The 16,912-nt window shown below is 43.9% G+C and overlaps 1 protein-coding gene across 1 annotated transcript; it reads left to right on the top strand.

Annotated features, from left to right (window-relative positions):
• The first annotated feature begins 5,670 nt into the window (after positions 1–5,670).
• Positions 5,671–16,492, top strand: LOC115170784 (transmembrane protease serine 9-like). The gene is made up of 10 exons (XM_029727074.1): positions 5,671–5,822; positions 8,269–8,289; positions 8,443–8,605; positions 8,896–9,173; positions 9,599–9,735; positions 9,971–10,223; positions 10,356–10,533; positions 14,399–14,655; positions 14,942–15,039; positions 15,163–16,492. The coding sequence occupies exons 1-10, from the start codon at positions 5,765–5,767 to the stop codon at positions 15,523–15,525; spliced, it is 1,806 nt and encodes a 601-aa protein (XP_029582934.1). The 5' UTR covers positions 5,671–5,764; the 3' UTR covers positions 15,526–16,492.
• The last annotated feature ends 420 nt before the right edge of the window (positions 16,493–16,912 follow it).

Raw genomic sequence — 16,912 nt, 5'->3', positions numbered from 1 at the left:
TTCGCAGGTTCCGATATCCTTTTGCCAAAAAAAATCCCGGTCCTTCTCTTTGATATTATACCAGCTGTGGGGGTATGTAATCTCGCTGAGACCTACTTCCCAGGCCTCGGATAACTCTATAGGCTTTGGAAAATTGGTTGTATAATTAGAACTTTGGTTCTTACTATATATGTGTGCAGACGCATTACTGGGGAGGGTCAGGTAGAAGCCGCTGTGTTCCATGATGCACTCCTGTGTACACGCGAATGACGTTGTATTTATCATGCCTGAGGGTTTAAGTTAACCCCCGATGCCTCCACCACATCTTGCTCTAAAACCCAACTGTTAAACTTTTGGGGCCAGTTTTTCCAATGGACCAAGACCCATTTTTTACCCCTTTCTCTCTTATGATCTAGAATTTCCTCCACGTGAAAGACTTTGCCTTTAACCACCTGTACCTTCTGTAGCTCCTTCTCGTAAAACGATCCCTCTATAAGCTCCCCGTCATAATCTTTTCATTTGTAGACAGGGGGTATGCGAGGTAGACATTTGGTAACGGTGAACACTTCGTCACTATAACCTTGCTCATATTTCTTGTCGAAAAACACCCCTCAACTTTGATATACGTACCATGTCCCCCACTATGAATTTAAAATCATTTTTTTTCTTACGGCGAAGGAGGAACAAACCATACAGATTTTAAAGACTTGAAAAGAGTTTTCAGAAGAGACCTCTGCGGGCTTCATCCTTATACTCTTATGGTAGCTGTAGTTGTAACTCTTTACTAAATCTTGAACTATATCGATATATCTATGCGTGTTGTGAGCTGTAAAATATCTCCACATCCGCTCCTTCAGAGTTCGGTTAAAGCGTTCGACAACTGAAGCTTTCAAATCCGAGCCTGTAGCAAAATGTACTATATTATGCTTCTTCATGAGTTTCTGAAAAGTATTATAAAAAAATTATTTTCCGCCATCAGTCTGCACTTTCTTGGGGACTCCTCCTTCCTTCAAGATAGAGTCAAAGGCCCTGGTCACCTCTGCCCCACTCTTATTTCTTAAGACCCTTACAAAGGCCATTTTAGAGAAAATATCTATAACCGTTAGCATGTATCGATTCCAATCATTTTTATCTGCATGGGCCTGCATGTCACATAGATCCGCCTGAAACTGGGACAAGTAAGGAGTAGAAAAAACTATATTTATTGGAAATTGTTTTCGTACAGGTTTATGCAGAGTATAAGCATCCTGCGCGGCTAACCAATCATCCACTTGAGCAACGCCTAACCGGCTACCTGTTCCCTCGGCCAAAGCTCTCTGTAAACGCTCCTTACCCCCATAAGACCCAGGGTTAGAGGGGGTGTAATACACGTTTTTCGACATCTGCTCCGCCATCCTTCCTGCCTCTCTGAGGTACAATAACGTTAATGAGCCACTTTCAAATAACGACAACATTTCAGTTTCATATTTTTTATTTTTTTTTGCAAACATCATGTATTACATATACAGACAATTTAGGATTCGTTGCAGGATACTTGTCCCCGTTTTCTCAATGATCCCAGCATGCAACACCCTGTATATTTGGTTTAGATTTACAGGCTTTTGTCGCTGAATTTTTAAAACACACACATCAGCTATATAAGTATATAAACAACAAATGTGATACATGTTACAATTAAACGGTGTTTCAAACAAATAAAGTAAAATCTTAGACAAGTTTGTTTCTAGTTCTTCAGAATCATCCACAAGACGGGAGACCAGTTGTGTCCATTGCATACTCTCGCCCGTATGTCGTACATGATTCATGATTTGCTCCATTTTTAGCACACGCTCTACATTAGCCCAGGTATTATGGGTTGTGTAAAATGATACATTGTTCACTTTATTTTCAATAATTTGATGCATCACATTTGTAAGTTCTCTCAAAAGAAAAAACGTATTTATTCTCTCTAACAACGTATGGATATAGTTCCCCATTGCTTTACATCTAAATAACAAATAGGTATTGTCACTCGGTCTCTGGGGTTTTGTTGAGCCAGAAAGTCATCACGTCCTCCACCACAGCTTCCCGGTATTTGTTGTCGTCCACCAGGGTGTGTCGGATTTCTTTGAGTTTCTCGTGGATGTAGATCACCTCCTTCAGTTCATGTAGGAAAGCCTCGGTTACCCCGTAAACTCTGGGAACAGATGGCACAAGACCCATAGACTCCAGGGCTCTGACCAGCGCAGGTATAAACCTGCAGGACCACAGTCTTTTCACCAGCTCCTCAAAATGGTTGAAGTAGTATTTTGGGGGCTCGTATAAACACGGATGCCGGTGCTGGCTGGGGTGATTGATCTCACAACCGAGGCATTTTTCACATATATACTCTCCAATCACCACGTTTAAAAGTGTGGCTACAGAGGCCTTGATGGTGTCCACAAAAATAGTACTGACCCCCCCATCAAACACATCCTCAGGCTGTGGACATGTAGGGGGTGTCGAGGGTCTTGGCTGGGGGGAGTAGAATGGTTGGCTGCTAGACATACAGTCCTTAGGGTCTGGCCCCCATGACGTATCAGAGTCCATGTATGTTGTAGGAATATCCATGGTATATGCTGAAATGAAGAAGTGGAGGCTTTAAGGGACATCCTTTTATTGTAGAACCAGGCCTTTGGGTGGGGTCAGGGCGTGGTTAACGCAGCCGCGTACTTAGTTTTCTTCGGGGGCTGACCCTTCTGAGGATGACCCTTCTTGGGATTGTTTTGAATCATAATCCTTAGGATTCATATATTTAGCACTTCCTTAGCCGAACAATGCTCTGCCACTGTTGGCTCTGTACAAGAAGAACGTCCAACAACTCTAACATGCTCAATTCCATTAGATCCCAACTTTTAAAAGGAATAAGCATGCGCAACCTGCAATTCCCAGTCAGGCCACCATCACGAATGTTTTGGTTGCGGGTTTCCTCGTTGCTGATATAGAACTCCACGCAGCCACATGGAAGTCCATTCTTTCTCTGTATTTTCACCCTGTGAAATACTCTTCCTGAGGAGTCTGGGGTACCTTCCCAACGGGTCTCGTAGCCCGTGAACAAGCTATACCCCTTGGTGATAACTCTCAGTTCGGGACACAAAACCTTGCAAAAAACCGCCCAGTCTTCAGCCCCATAGTCCACTCCTAAAGTCTGGTCTGTATATTCTCCACCTTCGGCTACAGTATAGAGTTTCACTCTACGGGCCGGGTAATCAAACTGATACCCCCAGTGCTGTCCATTAGACATCATCACTTGATCTTTCAGTGCAGTTGCGGGTGGTATTTGGGTTCTACACACACATTGGCGCGTCGTATATTGTTGCTTTATACTGGGTCTTTTCTCTATGTTTCAACCGAGGTCCTGCTTCCGTTGTTACGGTCATCACTGCTTTACCAAAATCCATGTTCATTTTTTAAATCTTGTTTAGTGTTCTGGGGCCGCATGTGTGTCTGGGGCGTATTTATAAGACGTCTGCCTCCAACACATAACCTCCCGGACATTCCTAATTCATAGACAACGACCCTAAGAGCAATAAAATAGGGGGGTGTGGGGTCATCCTCTTTGAAATGTTCAAACACAACCCCCCCAGTTCAATGAGGGCCCTACACATCAATCATCATGACAACTTCAAAGAGATGCAATATAGATATAACACACACTCTAACACGTGACAGAACAGGATAAAACTATATGACCCTAACCACGTGACACCTTCCCGCCAGGATGTCCAGACCGGATGCCCTTATTTGGGCATGCTCGCCCCAGCCGGACATAGGGTCATAAATCATGATTTTGACCGATGCCGTCTCCTTTATTCTCTCTGCCTATTATTTCCAATGATAATATTGCCAATTCGTCAATTGAATTTCCAATTAATTCCCTGAATAAAACATCCCCAATGCTGGTATTGTGACATGTACAGTACACTTCATATGTGTAGAATGGTGGCTGTCTCAAACTCAAATAATACCAACACGCCTAGTTCTCGGAACAAAAGCTAGTTCTACTGGTAGGGGAATCTTTAAATACATTTGTCAGCAAGTAATTTGAGAAGGAAACAAAGAGGGTCAAAGAAAAACAACGTGTTTATATGGCTCAGTCACAAGACAGACAGGAATGCTGCAGGGCCAGGTGCTTTTTCCTCCTTCAGGTTTCATCCTATCACAACCTTTAGGTAAAGTCTTCTGTCAATAGAGTGCTTTGCACAGCTGTCACATTTTGCTGCTGTCACGGTGGTCATAGGAAGGAGCGGACCAAAGTGCAGCGTGTGTGTCATTCCACATTTTATTTTCACTGTGAAACTATGCAATACATACACATAAACTAAAGAACAAAAAACAACAAACCGTGACGCAGAGGTGAAACATACACTAACTCAAAAACAATCTCCCACAAACCCAGGTGGGAAAAACACCTACTTAAGTATGATCTCCAATTAGAGACAACAATGACCAACTGTCTCTAATTGGAGATCATCCCAAACAAAACCCAACATAGAAATACAAAACTAGAACATGACAACATAGAAAAACTAAACTAGAAAACACCCCTGTCACGCCTTGACCTATTCTACCATAGGAAATAACAGCTTTCTATGGTCAGGACGTGACAGCTGCTTTAAAATTAAATTTAAAAAGGGATGACATTAGCTTTTTTTCCTAACAGATCTACACAGCCTGCTCCACATTTTTAAAGTGAAAGAAAAAGTTGAAATGTTGTAAAAACAAAGATAATTGCATATGTCTTCACATCCCAGAGTTGTATACTTGGTGGAAGCACCTTTGGCAGAAATTACAACTGAAATGATTTTTTACTAATATTCTGCCAACTCTTTGGGCAACATACTTTTGGTCATGCAGTGTATGTGGACTCCTGCTCGTCAAACATCTAATTCCAAAATCATGGGCATTAATATGGAGTTGGTCCCCCTTTGCTGCTATGACAGACTCCACTTTTCTGGGAAGGCTTTCCACTAGATGTTGGAACATTTCTGTGGGGACTTGCTTCCATTCAGCCACAAGAGCATTAGTGGGGTCGGGCACTGATGTTTGGCGATTAGGCCTGGCTCGCAGTCAGCGTTCCAATTCATCCCAAGGGAGTTCGATGGGGTTGAGGTCAGGGCTCTGTGCAGGCCAGTTGTTCTTCCACACCAATCTTGACAAACCATTTTTGTATGGACCTCGCTTTGTGCACGGGGGAATTGTCATGCTAAAACGGGAAAGCCTTCCTTAAACAAAGTTGGAAGCACAGAATCATCTAGAATGTCATTGCATGCTGTAGCGTTAAGATTTCTCTTCACTGGAACTAATGGGCACAGCCCGAAACATAAAAAACGTCCCCAGTCCATTTTTCCTCCTCCACCAAACTTTACAGTTGGCACTATGCATTGGGGCAGGTAGCGTTCTCCTGACATCCGCCAAACCCAGATGGTGAAGCGTGACTCCTCACTCCAGAGAACACGTTTCCACTGCTCCAGAGTCCATTGGCTGTGAACAGTTCTTGTGTTGATGTTGCTTCCAGAGGCAGTTTGCAACTCGGTAGTGAGTTTTGCAACCAAGGACAGGTGGTTTTACGCACTGTGATTCAGGGAAGAGAGAAAGAGGAGAGTGGGAGGAGAGAGAACAGGTGTTTCCGGGTATATGTATGTCTCAGGTTTCAGTGTGGGAGAGGAAGATAGATAAAGGGGAGGAGTGAAGGCAAAAAGTATGAACACTCAAAAAAAAGTATGAACACTCAACAGGACAGGCTGTAGTGGCAGGCATTGAAACGATGGAAGTCTCCAAAGCACTCTGTTTGGTGACTCTACTAGTTGCTCTCTTTTCAAAAGGTAAGAGATGAGATTCCTGTTATTCCACTGCTTTCCTTCTATTGACTGGTGAATGGAGTCAAGGAGTTGGTCAGGTTTAGAATTTTCTTGGTGGTGGGCTATATGGGCCGTATTGACTATTTATAGAATACAGGCATAGCCGATTACACTGTTTTGGGCCTTGAGGGAGGCCCTGTGCCTAATTTAAGGCAGAAGGTTCACATTTGTCAAATATTTGTCTAAGACGTGAATGTATGTTGTGTGAGCGAGGTATAACGTGTGTCCTTAAAGACATTTATCAGTCTAAAGTGGAGCCTCATGGCAACATAACTTAATTACACTGCAGAAGGGTCAGTGTGTTTTAGGGTTTGTGGACCAGTTGAACTTATACATCTAATTTCAAAGCAGTAAGGAAAGTGAAGGGGGTGTTAGCCCAAGTTGTGTCACAGCCGGTCGTGACCGGGAGCTCCCAAGGGCGGCGCACAATTGGCCCAGCGACATCCGGGCTAGGGGAGGGTATAGGCCAGCTGGGGTTTTTCTTTGACTGTGTTTGCCTCCGACACATTGGTTCCCAAAATTGTCTATCGATATTAATTGAAGGTTAAGGTTAGGCTTTAAGTTAGCAGTGTGATTAAGGTTAGGTTTGAAATTGTAGAAATAGGCAGGGTTTAGGACTTTGGCTGTGTAAACTAGTGTTAACCAGATATATTGGAGCGGCTGACTTCTGGGTTAGCGAGCAGTGTGGATATGAAGCATCCCGACGAGAAAATGGGGGACAACATAATACAAACTAGGCAGCCAGATGAATCCCCTTCAGGACTATATTTTGCATGAGAATTTGCATCTGTGAACAGCCTGAGAGAAAAATCTAAAGCACTGTCAAGAAGAGACGTCTCTATTCTAAAGACCTATTTGTAAATTGAAACATGAACCACATCTGCGGCCTGTGAGACTGTGGTTTGTTCTTAGATCTAATACAGCTGTAAATCCAGTATCAATGAGCCTGTAAAATGAATGACACTTGGTGCCCCTGTTTGTGCCACTGGACCTGACGTGAAAAAGACGCACCTTAATTAGGCCTATCAGTCTTTCACTGACGTGTGTGTGTGTGTGTGTGCGTGTGTGTGATTGCCTTCTGAAGTGTTTGGAGAGTTGCGCAAGACCATTGAATGGCTTTTTAACACTAGTTCAATTAGCATGTAAAGGAAATGTTGTGCCATCAGCTGATAATGACATATTCCATCTTAACAGAAACTTGAGTCACCAATGCAATGCTCGTCTGTACTTGTCTTAAGGGCAGAGTACAGGGAAGAAATTGATGTTCTAAAGTGTATGAACATTGGTCGTGTTTGTCGTCATAAAAAACAGTTGGATGGAATAGTATATTTTATATGTTCATTATGTAATGCAATGAACTTGTAGAAACAAATATCAGTTTGTAGATACGTCTGATTTGTCTGTTTACCTCTATGTTGTATACATTCATTAAAAAACATGACCTAATTTTAAGTTAGTGGGTGGGGACTGAATGTGAAGCCAGTCAACCTGACAGTCACACCCATAGAGCACCCAGAGGTAGGGTGCTCCTTTAGCTTCACTGGTCTGAAAAGACAGGAGGTGAAAGTGTTATTATGACAGACGTTTAGCAGTGGGCTTAATTTCTCCTGTCCAGTTCTTTTAGATTAGCTCAAATAAAGGAACGTAGGTGAGGAGAGGAAGCCTCTTTAGACCATTGATTTGTCACATACAGAGAAGATTCAAAACAATAGTGGAGGGAAGAGAAGGGTGATTGGGTGAACTATCCGGTTTAGACAAGTCTTAGAATGCATTATAAAACATGACCAAGTATTCTTTCATGGGAAATCCCCATACAGTCATACAGCAATGATGACTGTTTGTTGTGACCACATTGCTTTCTTTGAATGATTGTGCATTTTATCTTGTTCTTTGTTTCCTGATGAGCCGGTTTTTCTTTAGCTCTCCTCTAAAGATGCAGTATATATTTCCTCATCCTCTTTATCTTATTCATAAGGCTTTGGTCCACAAATTATATTTATCTAGTATTAGTTCATTAGTATAAAATAAAAACATATTTTTGTAATTCTGAGAGTAATCTATTCTCCTAGGTTGTTTTAATAGGTAATGTGTTAACTACATTCTGGACAATGTTAAGTGGACAGCAGTATTAGGTAACATACAGTGATGAAAGACGTTTTGACAGATGGCGTTTGGTTTAACAATCCAGACTCATAATAAGAAAACAGCTGAAATAGTTTGTTCAGAGGAAAAGTCTGTATGGACACCAGAAACAAACGGACGGACGGACGGACGGACGGACGGACGGACAGACAGACAGTATGTTTCTACTATAAAACCAATGGGGTGAAAAGAGTTATGAATTACATGTTTGCCAACAGTGTGCCAAAACCAAACTGTTTAACTGTTTTCGGCTTCTCCTGTTTTTCAGTGTCTCATTCTCAGTTGGATGGTAAGTCCCCTCCTTTTTCAATCAAATGTCTGTTATTTTCCTAATTGAATGACTTAACCATGCTCCTATTCACTGACTAACTAGTGAGCTTTAATCTCTTCACTTCCTGTGTGTTATATTTTGTAATCCCTCGCCCATCTGTGTCTTTGTTAGTGTGTGGAATCTCTCCTCTCAACAATAGGATCATGGGGGGTCAGGATGCTCCTCCAGGGAGTTGGCCATGGCAGGCCAGTCTGCAGAAATCTGGCAGCCATTTTTGTGGGGGATCCCTTATTAACAAAGAGTGGGTGCTGACTGCTGCTCACTGCTTTCCCAGGTGAGGACCCATAAAAAAACGACTTAATTCAATCAAATCTGTATTGTAGCATTTCTACAAACTGTCATAATAATAATAGATTTAGATTTTCATGTGATCACATAAAACCACTATGTTTTTTTGGGACAGTAAACAGACTTTCCTCCCCATTATGTTTTCAAAATGAGATGTGGGAAGTAAAGGGAGTAGTTTGTAAATAAATGATAATTCTCAAATATTGCAGAGGTGGGTGCTACAGGCCCTTCAAACATTTAATACAATTCTAACTTCAAACTCTTTCTCATCACCAGAACATCAAATAGTACATCAAATTTGCTGGTCTACCTGGGTCGTCAGAACCAGCAGGGCTCCAACCCTAATGAAGTGAGACTTACGGTCACTCAGATCATCTGCCACCCCAACTACATCAGTAGAACCAGTGACAACGACATGTGTCTGTTGAAGCTCTCCTCCTCCGTGACTTTTACCAACTACATCCGGCCAGTCTGCCTAGCTGCACAAGGCAGCTCCTTCAATGCTGGCACTACTAGCTGGGTCACAGGCTGGGGCACCCTCAGCAGTGGAGGATGTGAGTACACAGATATAGCTTGTTTTAACTACTACTGATAATGGATCAGAATTATGAGAGGTCTTGTGTATGTTGAGGAAGCCCTTTTTCTCATGGGTTGAAAGTCTATCCTCAGTGTCCCTGCCCTCACCACAGACTAGAGCTGGGCGATATGGACAAAAATGTATACCGCAATAAATTACCTGAATTGATGCGATAACGATAAGTTTAACATTCATGTGCCCCAGTTTTTTTGATTAGCCTTTAAACTACTACTAGTTTTATTGTTGTAGCTATCAATTGTCCCATTAACAATCACCCATATTAGCAAACTTATTTCATTTCAAACTTCACATTGTCTAGTATGAGCTACTTATCGTAGTGAAGAATATCAGCAATGCCTGTGATAAGTGGTTGGTGTCTACATTTTCGGTTTATCATCCCAGCTCTACCACAGATCCTACAGGAGGTGGATGTGCCAGTAGTGGGAAACAGGCAGTGTAACTGTAATTATGGAGTTGGCTCCATCACTGACAACATGATCTGTGCTGGTCTATCAGCAGGAGGAAAGGATTCGTGTCAGGTAAAATCTCTTGGGTGTCCTTTTTGTTTATTACAGTGTCAGTCAATTACACATTGAGCCAATTCTCCAAAAACAGGTTATACCTAATCCTAGACTAAAAATAATCTTCAAGAGATTCCCCATTGAAAATAATTATTTGTCTGAGACTAGGCTTCATCGAGGAAACTGACCCATCATATTTCATAATCCTGTGACAATTCAATCCCAGTGACACTGTAAATCTGTCTATGCATAGGGGGACTCAGGAGGTCCGCTTGTGAGCAAACAGGGTACTCGCTGGATCCAGTCTGGCGTTGTAAGTTTCGGCTACGGCTGTGCTCTGGCAAATTACCCTGGTGTGTACGCCAGAGTTTCCCAGTACCAGACCTGGATCAACAGCCAGATTACCAGTGCCCAACCAGGCTTCATCACCTTCTCATCCAATGGGACTAACTCTGACCTCAGTGTCACCTGCACCACCACCTCCCCCCCTATTACCACACCCGCACGTACGTACCTATAGTCTAACTTGTGCATATGGCTAAACATTGATGTGAATCTCTACCTCTGTGATAAATCTGACTACTGGATTACTCCCTTTTATTTGTCTCTCAAACTTGTATCCGTCTCTCCCTCTGCAGCTGTGGTGTGTGGCAGCGCTAGCGCCTCTTTGAACTCCCGTATTGGTGGGGGAAGCTCGTTGGCGACAGCAGGCTTGTGGCCCTGGATAGCCAGCCTACAGAAAAACGGAGCACACGTTTGTGGGGGCACGTTAGTGGCGGTGGACTCTGTCATGAGCGACGCTAGCTGCTTCTCCAGGTAAGTTAACTCTACCTGTATTTCAAAGGGGAGAGCAAGTAGTTAAGTGGTGGATTAAAATGTCAGTCCTGACATGATTCTAAGGAAATCTAGTCATATAACCTACATTTAGATTTTTGAAGGTGCCATTACATTAACATTTAGTGACACTTTCCTTTTCAACCCTCATGCAAAAGGTTAACCAAGGTTAATTAGTCCGACGTAGGAAATCAGTACAGTCGATGTGCTAGTGAAAATAATTTTAAAGACATGGGAACAACACTTTACATGTTGGGTTTATATTTTTCTTCAGTATACATAACCCATACATGTCACATTCATAAGCAGTACATATGAATTTCATTCATACTTATGTTAACTACAAGTAAGAAAATGTCAACTTGCTACAATCATAATTGCATTCAAAATGATGACAACATTCATACTAAAAAGTTTGATGCACTATGCCGAAATCGTGCCACCATTTGTCTAACTTCAGTTTATGTGATAAAACAAGCAGTCATTGTGTAGAGAAACATTGTACATTCTAAACCACTGTGAAATACACTGCTCAAAAAAATAAAGGGAACACTTAAACAACACAATGTAACTCCAAGTCAATCACACTTCTGTGAAATCAAATGGTCCACTTAGGAAGCAACACTGATTGACAATAAATGTCACATGCTGTTGTGCAAATGGAATAGACAACAGGTGGAAATTATAGGCAATTAGCAAGACACCCCCAATAAAGGAGTGGTTCTGCAGGTGGGGATCACAGACTACTTCTCAGTTCCTATGCTTCCTGGCTGATGTTTTGGTCACTTTTGAATGCTGGCGGTGCTTTCACTCTAGTGGTAGCATGAGACGGAGTCTACAACCCACACAAGTGGCTCAGGTAATGCAGCTCATCCAGGATGGCACATCAATGCGAGCTGTGGCAAGAAGGTTTGCTGTGTCTGTCAGCGTAGTGTCCAGAGCATGGAGGCGTTACCAGGAGACAGGCCAGTACATCAGGAGATGTGGAGGAGGCCGTAGGAAGGCAACAACCCAGCAGCAGGACCGCTACCTCCGCCTTTGTGCAAGGAGGAGCAGGAGAAGCACTGCCAGAGCCCTGCAAAATGACCTCCAGCAGACCACAAATGTGCATGTGTCTGCTCAAACGGTCAGAAACGGACTCCATGAGGGTGGTATGAGGGCCCGACATCCACGGGTGGGGGTTGTGCTTACAGCCCAACACCGTGCAGGACGTTTGGCATTTGCCAGAGAACACCAACATTGGCAAATTCGCCACTGGCGCCCTGTGCTCTTCACAGATGAAAGCAGGTTCACACTGAGCACGTGACAGACGTGATAGAGTCTGGAGACGCCGTGGAGAACGTTCTGCTGCCTGCAACATCCTCCAGCATGACCGTTTGGCGGTGGGTCAGTCATGGTGTAGGGTGGCATTTGTTTGGGGGGCCGCACAGCCTCCGTGTGCTCGCCAGAGGTAGCCTGACTGCCATTAGGTACCGAGATGAGATCCTCAGACCCCTTGTGAGAACATATGCTGGTGCGGTTGGCCCTGGGTTCCTCCTAATGCAAGACAATGCTAGCCCTCATGTGGCTGGAGTGTGTAAGCAGTTCCTGCAAGAGGAAGGCATTGATGCTATGGGCTGGCTCGCCCGTTCCCCAGACCTGAATCCAATTGAGCACATCTGGGACATCATGTCTCACTCCATCCACCAACGCCACGTTGCACCACAGACTGTCCAGGAGTTGGTGGATGCTTTAGTCCAGGTCTGGGAGGAGATCCCTCAGGAGACCATCCGCCACCTCATCAGGAGCATGCCCAGGCATTGTAGGGAGGTCATACAGCCAAGTGGAGGCCACACACACTACTGAGCCTCATTTTGACTTGTTTTAAGGACATTACATCAAAGTTGGATCAGCCTGTAGTGTGGTTTTCCACTTTAATTTTGAGTGTGACTCCAAATCCAGACCTCCATGGGTTGATAAATTGGATTTCCATTGATTATTTTTGTGTGATTTTGTTGTCAGCACATTCAACTATGTAAAGAATAAAGTATTTCATAAGATCATTTCTTTCATTCAGATCTAGGATGTGTTGTTTAAGTGTTCCCTTTATTTTTTTGAGCAGTATATATTTTCCATAACCAAAAATATTGTATATTCAGCTGTTTGAAGCTGGTGTAAAAAACTGAAAGTAAAAGATGCAAAAACTTCAGAACGGGAAGCATAGAAATAGCATACATACAACGCATCTACCACTTCTTAGACTTGCTTTCGACGGGAATGAAATTTCTATGCGAATTTGGTCGGTCGCCCAAAAAGTAGTATATTGTATGACAGGTGTCTACCTAGGGAATAACACATTCTTCATCAAATCAAATTTATTTATATAGCCCTTCTTACATCAGTTGATATCTCAAAGTGCTGTACAGAAACCCAGCCTAAAACCCCAAACAGCAAGCGATGCAGGTGTAGAAGCACGGTGGCTAGGAAAAACTCCCTAGAAAGGCCAAAACCTAGGAAGAAACCTAGAGAGGAACCAGGCTATGAGGGGTGGCCAGTCCTCTTCTGGCTGTGCCGGGTGGAGATTATAACAGCACATGGCCTAGATGTTCAAATGTTCATAAATGACCTGCATTGTCAAATAATAATAATCATAGTAGTTGTCGAGGGTGCAACAAGTCAGTAACACAAGAGTAAGTGTCAGTTGGCTTTTTCATAGTCGATCTTTGAGAGTATCTCTACCGCTCCTGCTGTCTCTAGAGAGTTGAAAACAGCAGGTCTGGGACAGGTAGCACGTCCGGCGAATAGTTCAGGGTTCCAGCAGGTCTGGGACAACAGGTCTGGGACAGGTAGCACGTCCAGTGAACAGGTCAGGGTTCCATAGCTGCAGGCAGAACAGTTGGAACTGGAGCAGCAGCACGGCCAGGTGAACTGGGGACAGCAAGGAGTCATCAAGCCAGGTAGTCCTGAGGCATGGTCCTAGGGCTCAGGTCCTCCGAGAGAGAGAAAGAAAGAAAGAGAAAGAGAGAATTAGAGAGAGCATATTTAAATTCACACAGGACACCGGAAAAGACAAGAGAAATACTCCAGATGTGACAGACTGACCCTAGCCCCCGACACATAAACTACTGCAGCATAAATACTGGAGGCTGAGACAGGAAGGGTCAGGAGACACTGTGGCCCCATCCGATGAAACCCCCGGACAGGGCCAAACAGGTAGGATATAACCCCACCCACTTTGCCAAAGCACAGCCTCCACACCACTGGAAGGATATCTCCAACCACCAACATACCATCCCGGGACAAGGCCGAGTATAGCCCACAAAGATCTCCGCCACGGCACAGCCCAAGGGGGGGGCACCAACTCAGACAGGAAGACCACGTCAGTGACTCAACCCACTCAAGTGACGCACCCCTCCCAGGGACGGCATGGAAGAACACCAGTAAGCCAGTGACTCAGCCCCCGTAATAGGGGTAGAGGCAGAGAATCCCAGTGGAAAGAGGGGAAACCAGCCAGGCAGAGACAGCAAGGGCGGTTCGTTGCTCCAGCCTTTCCGTTCACCTTCACACCCCTGGGCCAGATTACACTTAATCATAGGACCTACTGAAGAGATGTGTCTTCAGTAAAGACTTAAAGGTTGAGACTGAGTCTGCGTCTCTCACATGGGTAGGCAGACTATTCCATAAAAATGGAGCTCTATAGGAGAAAGCCCTGCCTCCAGCTGTTTGCTTAGAAATTCTAGTTACAATTAGGACACATACATAACCCCTACATATCACATTTATAGGCAGTACATAAGCATTTCATAAGACAGCAATCAGAATGTAGTTTAGTGTCCCTCACTAAACACAACACATTCCATCTCTCCAGCCAGCCCAATGCATCTCAATGGACCGTGATCCTGGGTCGTCTGAAGCAAAACGGCTCCAACCCTAACGAGGTAACCCTGAATGTCATCAACATCACCATGAGCAACTTGACGGGCAACAACGTGGCCATCCTCCGACTGGCCAGCAAACCCAAGTTGTCTAACTACATCCAGCCTATCTGTGTGGACCAGGGAACCAGCACCTTCAGCACAGGGACTAAGTGCTGGGTGGCTGGCTGGGGCACTGGCCAGGGTGGGGGTGAGTGGATGGACAACTGTCTTTGTGTGTTTGTTAGAAATGTGCCTGTTCAGTAACAAGCTCTATAGATCTGAAAGAATTGGAAAAGCAATGGAAGTACTGTAGGTTCACCTTTCCTTTGATAGGATAGGTGGGATTTTCAACATATTGCTTACACCCTATCCAGGCCTCTCAGATGTACACACATGCCTAGGGTAGGGGCTGGCTAGGGATTGTTTCCGGAAAGATACGACCTTAGGAGTGTGGGTGTGTATTGGTATGTAATAAACTCTCTCTTTGTCCTCAGCTGAGCAAGTCCTGCAGGAGTTCCAGACCTCTGTGGTGGAATGCGTGAATGTTTCATCTTCGGACAACATTTGCACTGGACCTGTGACACTATTGCAGGTATGGCACAGTTGATCTATAAATCTGTCTTACTATTTTGCACATAACAGTATGACCCTAACAGTAACCACATAACAGTATGACCATATTAACCCATGTTTTTCTCTGCTTCTCTCCCCATAGGGTGATGTGGGTGGTCCTCTGATGTGTAAGCAGGGCAACTCATGGTTTCAGACTGCTGTGTTGACTGTCGGCAGCAGCAACGCCACTAGCGGCAACACCACCAGCACTAACAGCACTAGCAAAGCACGATTGAGCCGGAGTCTTCGCGCCTCCCCCAACCAAGTCTTCACCAAAACCTCCCACTTTAAGGACTTCCTGACTTCCACATTGGGAACCTTACTATTCCCCGCCACAACCATTACTCCCACGACCCCTTCAGCTGGTTGCAGCAATGGAGCTTCCCCGGCCCACTCCTCCTTCTCTCTCTTTCTTGTCCTCTTCTCCCTCTCCTCTGTCCTCCTGTTGGGCTGGGATTGTCGCTAAGCAACTCCATGGCAACCAACCATTGACAAGCACTTTCTGTAACTTCCAACATATCAAAAGTCTATTTTTCTAGCAATTAATCAATTTCTGTCAGTGACTGGCAGTGTGTCAAAGTGAGGATTGCAACGTTGAATTCAGGGAGCCTTCATCTCCAGTCACTTGAATGATGAATGTTTACAATTTCCCCTTTGTTTTTCTTTACTATGTCAAATCCAATCAGTAATATATATTTTTGCTATCACTTTTTTTGTATCAGTAACATTTTCTGGACAATATTTGTTGACTCAAACAGCACTGTTTAAGTTGCAATATGCAACATTTTCTGTTCAAAGCTGTCTGGGCATGTGTAACAGTGTTACATTAATATCCAGATGAATATGACTGTAGTAGCACACTTGACTTTCTCCAAAGATTATAGTAGTCTATTCTACAGTATCTGTGAGCCAAAATGACAAGTAGCCAACATGCACTGAACTATAAGATAGTCATACTGCACTTTACTGGACATGTGCCATGGATTATTATATACTTAACAAATCACAATGTTATGATGATGGTTTTAACAAAACCGTTAACTAAATAGCTCTAATACTTAGTTCTAAATTAACTGAAGACTTTATAGCCTTCAGATTATCCCTTGAAAGGCACATTGTGTCACGCCCTGACCTGAGAGAGACGGTTTATTTCTCGATTTTGTTAGGTCAGGGTGTGGGGTGGGCAGTCTGTGTTATATTTCTATGTTGTCTTTTTCTTTGATTGGCTGAGTATGGTTCCTAATCAGAGGCAGCTGTCTATATCGTTGTCTATGATTGGGAATCATACTTAGGCAGCCCTTTCCCTCCTTCTGTGTGGGATCTTGTTTTTGTACAGCTTAGATTAGCCTGCAGAACGTAACGTTCATTTTCCGTTGTTTATTCTTTTGATTTAGTGTTCTGAGTTCAAATAAATATTTGATCATGAGCACTCACCACGCTGCACCTTGGTCTCCTCATTATGACGTTCGTCACACATTGAGTGTAATTAAGAGAATGTAGAAAGAATTTACAGAAGTTTAAGGAAACCAGGAAAGGCAAATGTCTAATAGATTTGGGGTAAATTTAGAAATTGGGAGGGGGAAGCCGAAAGACAGTCATACAAGAAAGTTAAAGGAATAATGGAGGAAGAAGAAGAAGAAGAAACAGTTGGAGCAAGATAAAAGAAGGAGAAACAGGGATGATGATAATGACTTTCCACCCCCCATTATCCCCCTGTATCCACTGCACCAGCACCAGCCCTGGTTGTCCGACAGCAGCTCGCTCAGCCATCTCCCACACCGCAGTTCTACCAGCAGACACCTCGGAGGTGGCCCATGAGCAGTGGAAATCCGTTCCATGCACCGGCCACATTG

The sequence above is a fragment of the Salmo trutta genome, chromosome 32 (assembly GCF_901001165.1).
Source record: "Salmo trutta chromosome 32, fSalTru1.1, whole genome shotgun sequence".
Taxonomy (NCBI): domain Eukaryota; kingdom Metazoa; phylum Chordata; class Actinopteri; order Salmoniformes; family Salmonidae; genus Salmo; species Salmo trutta.
Note: the sequence above shows the minus strand (reverse complement) of the source record. Positions and strands in the feature narration are given on the sequence as shown.

What these genes read in the sequence shown, in the direction of transcription:
- LOC115170784 (XM_029727074.1), top strand. Translation starts at nt 5,765, where the DNA reads ATGGAAGTCTCCAAAGCACTCTGTTTGGTGACTCTACTAGTTGCTCTC. An exon ending in GACGCTAGCTGCTTCTCCAG is followed by an intron (nt 10,534 to 14,398) that starts GTAAGTTAACTC and finishes CCATCTCTCCAG; the next exon opens with CCAGCCCAATGCATCTCAAT. An exon ending in GGGCACTGGCCAGGGTGGGG is followed by an intron (nt 14,656 to 14,941) that starts GTGAGTGGATGG and finishes CTTTGTCCTCAG; the next exon opens with CTGAGCAAGTCCTGCAGGAG.